Raw genomic sequence first — 13,494 nt, 5'->3', positions numbered from 1 at the left:
ACTGACAGAGACTGAAATCTTATGGTCTTAAAAACTGCTCCACCTATGAAACAACTTTCTCCATTTGTGTGACAGTTTTAGAGATGCACTTGTTCCAGTAGAAAAAAAATAATACGGATATCTGACATGCCAGGTCACCATCTATTTCATCACAGTTTGGTTTTTATGCTGCATAGTTCAACTTCTGACTCATCCAGAAATCAAAAAGCCTGTGACAGACAGGAGGCGATGGAAGATGTGCACTGTGCTGACCCACAATGTACCATCGCCTCCTCTGATGTGTTTCGCTTTGTTCAGACATTGCCCTTTCCCAGGGACTTTCTTATTTATATCACTATAAACACACATTCATTTATTTACATTTTGTGTGTGTAACAACATTACTGTAACATTAATCCTTTCTTTTACTGAAATTTATGTTCTGCAATGGCTTTTCACTAGCTTTGGATTAGAAAATTCCCATTTAAACTGTAAACTGTATTTATTTTATTTTTTCCAGTTTTAACTTCACAATTCCTATTTAGCTCAAATCAAGGGTTTTGATTTTAGTACATAACTGATTTTGCCAGTAATGGCAACACCACTACCTAAGCAAGCAACCACATTGGCAATAAAGTTTGACTCAAGTTTGACTCCCTTCTCTATTAAACTGCCTTTCCTCCTCTCTGAGGACAAGTTTTCTGCTACACGGACTCCTGGCCTCATTGAAGAAACACCTCTCATCATACAGAAGCAGTTCACTCGGCCAACAGCCCACATCCACCTTCCTGCTGGCTCTCTGCAGTGGGTCCGGTTGGAGGTTTGGGGTCATCTTTCCTGCGAAGCCAAGGGTCGGGATTCACTTCATTCCTGCAAGGAGAGCAGGGCAAGGAACCATCAGAACAAGTTCCTTGAAGAGCAGCATCCACCTGCGCCCCACCACTGTATCTCAACTGGAATTTAAGGGGAAACAGCGTGAGTTATTCATGCCTGTGAAATCTACAAACAAGCAGGAACTTAGCATAAGAAGTCCTGCCTGTAAAAGGTGCAATTTCCTGCTTTTGGCTAGAACGGGCTCCCAGCAAGCCTCAAGAAGATTAAGCTTTGCTATCTTGTGGATGTTTTAATGCAGAGTTACAGTATAAGAATTGGTCTTTCTCTAAAGAAAACACCCCACACTGATGATTGAGAAATATTAAGAGGCTTAAATAACTGTTGTCCTCCTGCTGCATTGTGGTATCTCTGCAGCACACAGTGAAAACCACAGGAGGCACCACTGCCTGCTCAAAATGTTAAAGAAAATCATATTACTGTGCAAGTGAACCACTACCATGAACAAGCTAACAATTAACAATTTAAAACATTTATTGAAAGCTATATTTTCCATATTTTCAGCAAGTTCTCTTGCCCTTTGGGATATATTATGTAGCTCAAACAACAAGCTACCATCCCCTCCAGTAATAAAACGTTAATAGAGTGAAACTTTTCAACTGCATTACTATGAATATGGTGCAATTTAATTTTATAAGGTACTATCAATAATACATTAAAAATCATTGTGAAACACAACGTGATGATTGTAATTCCTAGAAGCATATCTGGAGACACAGCAGGTGAGGTGCAGCACCAAGCAGGTGCCAAACCCAATTATTTACGCGTGGCAAAGTCCACATGCCCGGAGCTGGGCAGCCAGTGCCTGTGCAAACACCTTGCTCCCGCAGCCACCTCCCTTTAGTCATGTTAATTAAATTGTAGTCCTAAAAGACTATTTCTGCCTAACAAACTACATAAGCCTCTGGTTTGAAAGGTTAATTAACTGAGCAGGAAGTGGGTTGTAAAAAAATGTTACTTTCAGCCAACTCAGTGTCTGCCGTTAGGGCAGATGCTGGTGCTGGACGAAGGGGACGTATTTTGCTGTTATCCACACAGGCTCTGATCTCTGGCCTTACGACATAATGGGAACACATTACAGACTTGTCAGTGGGGACAGTCACAAGTAGGAAGAATAAAGAGAAAGAGTGTTTTAAAGACATTTTCACATCTGGAGGGAGCTGATCCTTGATGACAGAAGCGGGACAGCAGAGACCTGTAGTCAGCAGCGCTCTGAAAAGCATCCTGCATAAACTGGTACGAATTTTTTACATGCTCATCATCCCTGGGGCTGAAATTAGCCTTTTTAATTTGGCCAGATGTGATGGACCAGCTCTCACCAGACGTGCAGCCTTGGCCACAGTCCTCTGCAGTGGCCCCATGCCCTGAACCTACCTGCTTCTGGGGCCCATACAGGTCTCACAGTGAGGGGACATTGAGTAACATAAGGGAAGGAGAAAAAGGAGTTAACCAGCATGGGATTTCATTGCAAGATAGATCTCTGTTGGATCACATAAATGAAGAATTTTTGTCTGTCATTTGTGCTTTCATGTCCACAGAATAACAAGGTAACCACTAACTATTGAATAACTTTCAGTGAGGTTAACTTTTAACCAAAATGTTAACTAGCTGGGTATTTATCTAGTACATGCATACATATTTAGCATAGAATATTTATTTTAGCATCTGTAAGAACTAAAATCCAAGTGATAGCACAAACCTGCTCTGTCATTCAAATACAACTTGTTTGTTTGTTTGTTTGTTTTTTAATTTATTTAATGTGATGTGAATGCACATCATAAGATTAACACAACTTAAGGGGAGAGATGTGCTTTATCACTAGAAAGCAGAGCTCAGATAATCACTGAGCCTAAATTACAGTGCAGACTTTCCAGTGCAGTCAGAAGACATTTCTGTGGAGACAAGGCCAACGCATCCCGCAGTTGTGTATAGCAACAGAAAAATACTTTCAGCACGGTACTTGCCAAGTCAGCATTTTTCTCTAGCATAAGCTTGCCCAAGTGCATTATTTACAGAAATAGCAGACAACTTGGCTTCGAGAGGAGCCCTGGGACAGGTCCTCAGGCAACATAAGCAGATTCCCTGGACTGAAAGTGGTGGGTTTACTCTGCTCACACTGAAGATATGGCCCGGAAAGGAAATGTCAAAAGCTTTAATTCAAAAAAATAAAATAAAATAAAATAAAAGATGAAAAAGATGCTCATACCTACAGGTCCTTTCAAGCCCATGTGTCCCACAGGCATTAACACCGCCTCATGTACAGGATACCATGGTGATTAAGTGCCTGATAGTTGGCACAGTGGGAAATGACAGCAGGGGACAAACAAAACCTAAAAGATATCAAACATTATTCTGTACTTGAAACAGCCTTGCATGATGCAAGTATATACATGCCACGCTTATTTTCATCTGCGAAAGCTACATCTTTCTACATCACCTACATTTTCTTGAGGAAAATACATTCAAATTAAAATAATGCCCATGAAAGTGACAAGTCGAAGGTCTTAGAGCTTGATGTTTCAGCTCTGTCCGCTCGTTTTCACACTGGTTTGTATTAGAAGTGGCTGGTCTGAAATATTCTGTGGGAAGTGGATCCAAAAATAAAAGCTCTCCTCATAAGCTTGTTCTTCAAATCACTCTCACGTGAAGACCGGGCTTGGCAGATTGTTGGCTGATGTGCTGGGTTGTGACATCCGAAGTCAGGTTGTAACACGACATGAGAGATCCAACCTGACAGGATGCATCAGCCTGAGAGGCAGCAAGTTTTAAAAATATGCTTTTCTCTTTGCTCTGCAGTTTTGAGAAAATCTCTGCTTATAAAAATTGCCTATCAAGTACTCACTGCTTTGGCTCTTGGCTGACTTTATCTGGCGGGCTTGTTCACAGAGCCCTGGACTGTTCTTCCTAAGAAACACTATGCGTTATTTGACATATCACAGTGTATGTTCCTGTTTCAAAACCCAGACCATCACCTACATTTTCTTGAGGAAAATACATTCAAATTAAAATAATACCTGCAAAGGTGACCAATCAAGGGTCTTGGAGCAGGATGTCTCAGATCTGTTGTACCTCTTTCACACCATTTTGCATTACTTAGCATAGTAGATTTTATTTGCAGACAGCATTTCCATCTCTGCACCTTTGGCTGGGCTCCTTCCTGCAATGATGCCGTGTACCCATGTCTCATGGAAGTGAATCAAATTATATTTTTCATCCATGGTGCAAGAACCTTCACACAAAACGTGAAGTACCTGCTTCACATTATGTCTATTTAGTAATGTTCTTGTCCAGCCACATTCTTCCTATCCATTTGTGAAGGAGACACAATTTGCATCCCAAAGGGTCAGAGATGTGAACTAAATCAAACAGATCTGTATTAAGTTGCAGTTAGTTAAACAGTTTTCCGTCTACCGGCACAGATTTACCCATCTGTAAATGAGGTGCAATCATCTCAGGTGAAAACTAACTGAGCAGAAAAAGAAAGTGAAACCTATTTACAAGTAATTTGTAGCAGCTTGCTTATTCACATCTTAATCTGGGTCAGGAAGCATGGAATCTCCTTTTCCACCTGCAGGACATCCACCCCTAGCCCTTTGTGGTGACTTTGTTAGTTCTTATTGCTAAGATTGTCTCCATTAACACAGAAATGACCAAAACAAACAAACAAAAAATTAAAGGCTGTTAGTGAGGTTTTCTCTCCATTTTTCTTAGTATAGACTAAAATATTAACAAAAGCCTGGGAGCTGCAGCAGCCCTGCTACCCTACAGTGAGGCAGAGGGTGACCTGTAGAGAAAAAGCAGCTGAACAGAACACTGCTGATACTGGTCAAGGGTAAAGAAGAAAAAAAAATCATTCAGTGGTGACCAAATAATTCAACTCAACTATCAGTCCTAACAAAACTCTAGACCTTACCTCTTATTTAACTTTTCAAAGGAAGTTTTGGTTGGATCCAAGACAGGGCATGTTTACATGTGCTCATGGATTTACCAGCTCTTTCCTGGCTGAACCACATGGAGCTGTTGGACAGTATATTTGCTGATCAATCAACCAACACTGAAGTCAATTACATTCATGTTCCTATCATCATGGATAGAAAATAGACTTGGTTAAACGTTATGTGGGAAAATCTCATCAAATTCAATTTTCCTGCCCATCAAGACCATGAGAAGTGTTTCCATGTTAATTCACTTGTGTCTTCATAGAGACAAAGGGAGAAGATAGAAACATATAAAAAGGAGAACGGCAGAACTGTGGGGGGACTGATCCCACTTCAAAGTCATCTTGTGTTTTGAGTGAGGTTTACATCAGCTTGTCAGTTTGTTCCCCCATTCTACCCCATCCTGCTCCAAGTTGCTGTGACTGAAAAATGCACCCACAGAAAGAGAAATTTTAGACTATAAAGCAGGATTGCCAGCAGATATAACCCAAATTACCTTGGCAGCTTTCAATGTGTCACCAATGCTTGGTCCTGGTGGCATCTGCTAGACTTACTTTCCTTACCAGATTCTCCAAGACTCATATTGTAGCTTAAATCTCCACAACTTCCAAGCTGCAGGATCTGCTATGAGAAGCATCACAACGTACCAAAAAGCTCATGCACCAGCTTTGCACAGATCCGGGGGCAAAGTTTGTCAGCTCGTGCAAACACCCAGAGCTTCCCTGAGGTCTGTCCCTACCTGCAAAGTTCACAGAGCCAACAAGGACAGAGCACAGGAAACACACTGCATTAACAACACTTCAGCATTGCTCGGGAAGCATAGACCCACAAGACGACTGTTTTTTGCCTTTTTTTTCCCAAGGGACAAATTCACTCTGGATGAAGCAGACTCAGGTTTGAGGCATAGAGAGCTAACACAAGCAGCAGTCTCGAGCCCTGTTAGCCAAGGCACGTTGTTGTTGTTCTGCTTTACAGTGCAATTGCCAAGATGTAAAAGAAAACATGTTCTCTGGATGAGAAATGCATTTCTCACTCAGACAAGGAAAGACTACTTCATTTTTTAAAGAATAGTTACAAAATTGGACATTTCTGGAAAAAAAAAATGAGCTCTGTGCATACAATGAATTAGTTGAGTCCCTGAAGATCTGCAGTTTCCCAAGGAAACCTCTATGAGTTTTACCACATGTACAACATGAATAATTCCTAAAACAATTACCAGGGAAGCTCGGTGGCATCACACCAAGGCTCTGCCTGTCCTGGGGGGACATGGGCAGCGTGATCTCCTGGCAGCTCAGCCCGCAGCAACCTCACCGTCAGTCCCTGGTGTGCCCGGAGCTAAGGCCGGCCATGTGATTGCTTTGCATTGTGATTCTGAGCTACTAATAGTAAGTTAAGATGTGCTCAAAATCCACATGAGACTTAATGTGCTGTTTGATGCTAGGCAGTCGGGCTGTGCCTGTGCTTTGTAACCCTCGAAAGCAACCAAAAAATGATTCCTCTGCACATGGCCAGGAGGCAGAAGGGATACAAGCAGCATTCATCTGGGTGTAAGCAAGGACTTCCCTAATGTCTGCTGAGAAGGCTGCAATTTTCTGAATGAGACTTATAAGAGAAATTAGTTTCATATCAAGGAGATACAGGGCTTTATAAATATTTATTTTAAACTCAAAAAAAAAAACAACCACAATACGACATAAACAAAATATTTTTAAAGCAGTTAAAAAATAACAAGTGCTACGTGACAAGCATGTGGGGATATTTTTTTCTGATCCTAGAAGCACTCATGCAGCTCTGGTACTAGTGTGCTGTGCTGGTATAATCACCGTAAGAGATGCTGGAGAGGGAACAGAGGTGCAGGCTGAGGAGCACCCGGTGCTGTGGGTCCTCTCTGTCCCTCCTCAGCAGGTGATCAGGCACATGGGGCTTCCCTACCAACGTGAAGAGGAAACGTTGCCTCACCGAGTTCAGATCTCACCAGAAAATAACGCACTTAACACAGGGCCACTCTAGGCTGAATTAGAAGAGCTGGAATCACCTCGTTCTGCACACACCAAACTGCACAGGCACCCTTGCCACCAAGGGTAACACAGAATGAAAACCAAATCTGTTTGCCAAAAACTGAATAATACAAGTAACTTATACTGGCACCTGATAAATTCCTCTGAGATTTAGAAGTTTGCAAGCTGGATTCAAATATCCTCAGTCCATCAGAATAATTTGGTTGTTTGTTCCTTGCCCTTCACTTGAGCTTTATGGCACATTTCTAACAGCACTGAAAATCACTGCAAAGTTTCACGGTTTCTTACAGGTGTATGGGGTGTTTCCTTTACTATCAAGAGAGCTGCATGCATATATTATTTATAACATTTGCCAAAACATTTGAGTGAGGTCTGGTTCATTCCTGGCTGGCCAGGACCTCGACAAAGGATTGACTGTGCCCAGTGGCTACCAACAACCCTTTTAGCCCCATAAACAAGAAAGAAATGCAGGGACAAAACCAATACCCACATAATCAGTTCCTCCAAAAGCAAAGATCTGAATATGTCTGAACAAAAACCAAACAAGTTTCACCTTAGAAGTCTCATTGGCAAAACAACTACACCAGCTTGTTCAAAAGCTGCCTGCGCTGTGAAGGCCTGTGATGACATCTGAGTGCCAGGTACCCAAGGGTACTGGGAGAGGGGGATGGAAGTGGCAGCTTGTTTTCATATAAATAGATATTACTTATGGGGGGGAAAAAAAAAAAAAAAAAAAAAAAAAAAGAAAAAAAAAGTATAATCTAAACATCTTCCAGCAGTTCCCAGAACTCAGCTGTGAAAATGTGAAGAAAAAAAAAAAAAAACTTTTTCCTCTGTCTGTTTCCACACTGTGTTTTCCTCAGACTTTCGCTAAGCTGGCTTCTCCAGCCCCCTATTTCAAGCCCCTCACTGTTAGCTCTGTGCAGATTGCCTTCTCCCACAGATTCAGTGTACCCTTAGGTGAGTAATATGATCAATAAATAAAATAGTTATTATCAACTGGATGCCATTAGGAGGCTGAGGATTACTTTGTGCCAGTAGATCCAATTTATCACAGATCCTCTGGGACAGACATTATTTAAGATTAGCGTTAACTCTAATCACAGGGGTTAAAATTAAGAGGGCATAACAAACTTCTTAAATCGAAAATGTCACTACAGGAAACGCCAGATTTGTTATAAAATAGCCCAGCTGCCAGAGTCAAAAGCTCACAATATTCCCCTCAAACAATTCATCCTTCTACACTTCATTATTCTCAGCCTTTTATACATTCAGGAAAAACAAACAAACAAACAAACCTCTTCCATTCTGCTACTCTCAGCACATCATTAAAGCACACAGCCCATTACGCTGCACTTTCATGTCTGAAACAAAGCCATAGACAGAAATTGCTATTTCCACGACTGGTCCGTGCATGCATCCCAACTGTTGGAACCAAAAAGCAGGAGGAGGGTTCACTTCTCCGGAGGGTGAAGGAATGACATCTCTGTCGAGGGATCTCTTAACTCTGTGAGAGGAACAGCAACACGGCACGGGGGTGAGACCTGCAATCCCACAGTCACTGACTCATAGGTACAGACTGCTATTTGGGAACACTGAAGATGTATTGCATTTTAACAGCCGAGGCAAGAAAACACAATTTGCTGAAAAAATGTATTTAAGACAAACGACATTTTACACACCAGAACCTCAGGGTTAAGGATACTAAATATCACTCGTGCTGATGCGTTATTATTTTTCCACTTCACTGAAACTCAGTTTACCAGCAGAAGAGACTCCCACATTGTTTTGACCTCTGCCATTACAAAGAATAGCAACTGTCCAGCTAATATTGATGATGGGTTTTCTGAGCAGAAAATGCTGGAGTTACACTGCAGGTGGGAGCTGGGGATACCTGAAGATCTTCGCAATGACAGATAGAAATAAAGTTCTAAGTTCATTTAATTGTTGCATTAATTCCTATATCATATTAATTGAATTGAGTTTAAATTTAATTGAACAAAATTTATGTAAGTGTGACCAAGGTGTGAGCTGCTGTGGCCATAATCTTCCTCCACAAAATCCGTGGGAGCGATCAGCGAGGCTGAGTGCACTTCCAGTGTTGCTCCACAAGTGCTGGCAATTGAAAGCCTTTCTTGCAGTGTGCAAAACAGTATTTCATTTTTTTTATCTCGTTCTAAGTTGTTGAAACTGTTAATTGTTGTTAAGATTCAGCTCATTCACCTAATGTGCGCCGTATGTGGAAATTAACCGTACAGTAATCTGTACATCTCCTTGGAAGAGCTGTGAACTCATAACTGTTATAATAAGTGCCAAAAATGATTTGCTGGGGTAAGCCAGCAACACGGACATTGGTAGCAGTCAAGGAGAGGAAACAGAGGTAAAAAGTGCAAAAGAAAAACCCAGGTAATCCAATTACAGAAGTGCATTTTCCCTGCTAAAAATTAATTACAGATTTTTCATTTCTTGCATTATTTGACCAAGTATGAGGACTTCCGTAAGATGCAGCTGTAAGCGTACACATTTACAAAGGTTTCCCCAGTAACAGCTGTTGGCAAACATTTACTTTATAGCAGTGTCATCTTAAACACTGTCGGGGAAATGATTTTACACAACTTTAACGTAGCAGTAATTAAGGATTTATTATATAATTTCATGGTAAATAATAAGGTCAGACAAGTTTAGATCTTATAGTAAACAATGTCAGACTTTTAACAGCACAGTAACAATCAGTATCTGAGCAGTAGTCAGTTAACGCAATGATCCTACAATACAAACAGCGACTTAGTTCCAGATTTGAGAACAGCAAGGTTCGCCCCAGGCTTACTGCAGGGTCCTGGGGGAGCTCTAACCCCAAACATGCACTTCCAAATCCTCCTTAAGGTGAATTACTCACCCTTCTGTCCCATCAGCATTTGTCTGTGGACAAGGTCGTTCCTCGAGAAGCTAGCCCTGAAAAGCTGGGGGAGATGGAGGATGCAGCCTGCTGCGGTCCCTGGAGTGCTCTGGGAGTTCATGCTTGGGTTGCTATTCATAGGAGGGCAATGCCAGAGTCTCTTGGTCAGTAATCTTCTGGGATTCAAGTGTTTTTTCATTTTTAGTTCAGGTTGTTTATGGTTCAGGACGTGCAGTCCCCCTCCCATTGAATTGTGCCTTTGGTAATTAGCTGTGCTGCAGGAACCCTGAATAGGGTCACAGTAGAAGCCTGGATGTCCCATGACCTTAAATAACATATATATAGCATAAATAACAGGGCAGTGGGGCAGCTCAGGCTTCACTGCACTCAGTAAATAGCTGAGGAGTGATGCCACGATGGCTTCTCCATTAAAAACAGCAAAGCGATGAGGCCGTGCCATGCTAATTAGATAAAGTGATTGACTCGTAGTCAAGCTCAGATTCCTTATCATGTTGTTCATGGACTCTGACGTGATTCATCAGTTTCCCACGTGAGATTTCAAGGCACTGAGTGGACCACCTGGAGGCCTGCTGCAGCCCAGCAGCCTGAGCCAGACCCATGGCCAGGGCAGGAGCTGTCCTGGTGCAGCCTGCTGGCACAGCCTGCGGGTGTTTCGGTGCCTGCCCTCGGACACAGCAGAGCCCTCCTGCAGCCCTAACAGCAGACAGCAGAAATCCTTCATCCCCCCGTGTCAGTTCCTGACCTCACAGGCACGCTAGCGGGACAACACTGATAAATTCAGCCCCGGAAATTGAAGATATGCATTATGTATTCGTAACTAGGAGAATGTTATGTATGATCCTGACCTTTTAAGATCAACTATTTATTACTAAGAGAGGAGCAGTGGCTCCTGCAGGTCCGTAAATATTGCTGCTTTCTGCCCAGCCGTGCAGAGCTGCCATGGCTCCGTGCACGTGGTGCTGGCATCGCCCTGCCTGCGCACCTGCAGCATGGCTCGGCACAAAGCTCCCCTTCAGGAGCCAACTTTCCATTTATTAGATGCAGCACCCCTTTTAAATCTTTCCCTGTTCTGCTGTAGGAAAATAATAGAAGATTGAAAGTGTCCTCTCTGAGTTACTTGAGTAGTTATTTATTTATCGCTCCCCACCTCCCTGGGAAAGCCAATCTCCGCCCCGCCGAGCAGCTCAGCCCAGCGCACACAGCGGTGAAGCAGGCTGCAGCCCAGGAGCCTCTGGAGCCAGTTATGGCTCAATGGCATCGTTCAGCAAGAGCTGACCTTCTCTGTTCCCAATATCTATTTCCTGCTGGTATCTTTTTATTATGATTATTATTTCTGGAAACCAGAAGCATTTTTAAATCACAACTCACTGAATGCCAAGTAACATTTTTTGGGGAGCTTCTCAGGCAAGGTTTAAATGAACAAGGAGAAATCTAACACAGTATGGCCTGAAGAGAACTGTATTTTCAATAAATATGCCAGAAATCACACCGCTTCCCATTTTGATACACGGGTTCCCTAGAATGACAAAACTTGTGTTTTCAGGAGTGCCAAGTCTCCAGTGCTGTTGTTCCACCTGTGCCATGGGAGATGTCCCTCCAGGAGGCAGGTTCAGGTGACTCAGCACGGTTTTGTTGAGCTAACTGTAGCCGCACGCATCCACATAGCTGAAGGTATGACTCATTTTTGGCAGAAACGCCAGAAGTTTGTTACAAAAAAACAAACCTGCCACATTAGCTAATTAGCTTCTGCTAGCGAAAGCTCATTCCCAGCAGGACGGTGCTCACAGCAAATTCCTCCTGAGTCACAGCAACACAACAGCAGACAGTTCAATCACACAAGCAGAAACCTGATGTGTGCAACTGAAATCTCTTCAGACATCAGCCTTCAGCAGCTACTGAGACAGCCTTGGAAGCGGAGCTGGGAGAAGATGGATTGTGTTACAGGACCTGAGAGCGCTGCCACCCACCAACGCAAAATGAGTTTTTTACAGCAAAGATGGAGGCACTCGGTGAATCCATAACTGAACCTCATCGCAGCGCCGTGAGCATGGGAGGCATCAGAGCTTGCCATCAGCTACATGTTGCTGCCTGAGCCCTCTTCCTTTCCAGTTTAGGGGCACAGTGCAGTTCTCCCCCGTTGTAACATGGTGCAGGACCCAGCCGAAGCTGCAGGGCCAGGGCTGCAGCACCAGCGGGCAGGGGATGGCTGGCAGCAGCTGTGTGAAGCTGGCAGCAAGGGGCAGAAAAAGGAGAAAAGAGTACCTTGGAGATGATCTGAGCAGCAAGGCCAAGGATGAGCCACTCCCTCACAAGTAGTATTTGTCAGCCATACATTTCCAAACACACAAAGGAGTTCCTCTTCCCTTTGCACTAAAAGGGCAAAAGGTTCTGTGAACAAGCAGGACATTTTCAAAGAAACACCAGCTCTCAACAACACTTCCTCCAAAGAGAAATCACTTTAAAAGGATTTAATTTGTGCTACCCAGCAGGCAAAAGTTACCCAGAGTTGCAGTTCACGGGATAAAGGACAGGGCTGGTGTAACTGTACATGCAGAGCACAGGCTCTTGCTAAATAAACTCATTACATCCAACATTGTGCCACCTCTACATTACAAATATTTAGTACCTAGATGTTCTTATTGTGGTGCATTGTAACAGAAGAAAAGCCCCTCAAGTCTGGCCCATAGGAGGCAAGGGCAAACCACAGCCCATTGATGGTGCTGCTGCCTTGGGGTCAGCCCTTCCCTGCATACCTGGGGGCTGCATCCCCCGTGTGCCCCAGGGCTTCTGTGAACCTCAAGGACTTGCTCAGAGCCTCCCTGGGACTCAAAGGTTGCTCCCACCTTTGGGGTTCCACCCTGTGGCCAACCCCACCCAGCTGGCCAGAGTTTAAACAGGGAGAATAAATCCTGACCACATATTTTTAGGGACTTTTAAGCCAGTATTTTTCATTGTCTTGCCTGATCTCCTCCTTCATAAAGCAGAATAAAATAAAATCTCCAAGGGTTTTCTTGGAGTTCCTGTTTCAATAGTGCAGCTACTGCTGGGAATAATTCTGTCACTGTTTTTTTGGGCTTTTGTTGGTTGATATGACACACTACTGCCTAGGGATTTGAGGTGGGGGATTTTCTTCTCCATCTCAAGAGGGTGCGAGGTGTCTGTTCTGAGAACAATGCTCATAAATGTTGTGGTAGGCATTTTCAAAAGGAAAGGCTCTGATTTTATTTTTTTTTTTCCCCAGCACAGTCACTCTTATTTTGCCCTAAAGTAACCTGGAAATATCTCCTACTACCAAGTACAGCAGACTGGAGATGCAGAGCCAGGACCTGGTCCAGGAGGGTATTTCTGACCCAACAGGAGGAATTTAGTACCTCTTAGTTTCAAATCAGAAAGATGGTGGCACAATTCCTGTTTTGTTTTGCTTCCCATTCGCTGCTCTTTAGAGAGTTTCCATCCTGCAAGAACTTCAGCACATATTTATCTCTGCCAATATCCTCAGAGACTGCAGTAGCACAAAAAAGCTGCTTGTTTATTGGAGCAGGGAGGCACGCACAGAGGTTAGGAGGCAAATAATCTACATATATATAATCTTTCTGAAATTAATTTCTTTTCTCTGAGATTTACACTGCCATCCTTAGATGGAGAATAACATTACATTATGCAAGTAGTCCAATAAAGTCATTAATTCATCCCAAAGCCTGCTCTGCCACCCCCTTTCCAACTGTAAACTAGGAGAAAAAGAGCAAAGCAA

The 13,494-nt window shown here is 43.1% G+C and overlaps 1 protein-coding gene across 3 annotated transcripts in view; it reads right to left on the bottom strand.

Moving 5' to 3' along the window:
- Positions 1-716: 716 nt before the first annotated feature.
- The window catches only part of LOC311439968 (uncharacterized protein), a 42,463-nt gene continuing 29,685 nt past the window's right edge, over positions 717-13,494 (bottom strand). For 2 of the 3 annotated variants that reach the window (XR_014695117.1, XR_014695121.1), the window contains 2 exons: positions 3,077-3,200; positions 764-849 (listed from right to left, as the gene is read on the bottom strand). Coding sequence is in view for 1 of the 3 variants with exons in the window: in XM_084526314.1 (XP_084382440.1) it covers positions 844-849 (6 nt within the window). In the remaining 2 variants the exon portion in view is untranslated. Of the gene's footprint in view, positions 850-3,076; positions 3,201-13,494 lie in introns of all 3 variants that reach the window. The other variant, XM_084526314.1, reaches the window with a different exon arrangement.

The sequence above is a fragment of the Aythya ferina genome (assembly GCF_964211825.1).
Source record: "Aythya ferina genome assembly, chromosome: 7".
In the NCBI taxonomy this organism is placed as follows: domain Eukaryota; kingdom Metazoa; phylum Chordata; class Aves; order Anseriformes; family Anatidae; genus Aythya; species Aythya ferina.
This window is presented reverse-complemented; position numbering and strand designations above follow the sequence as displayed.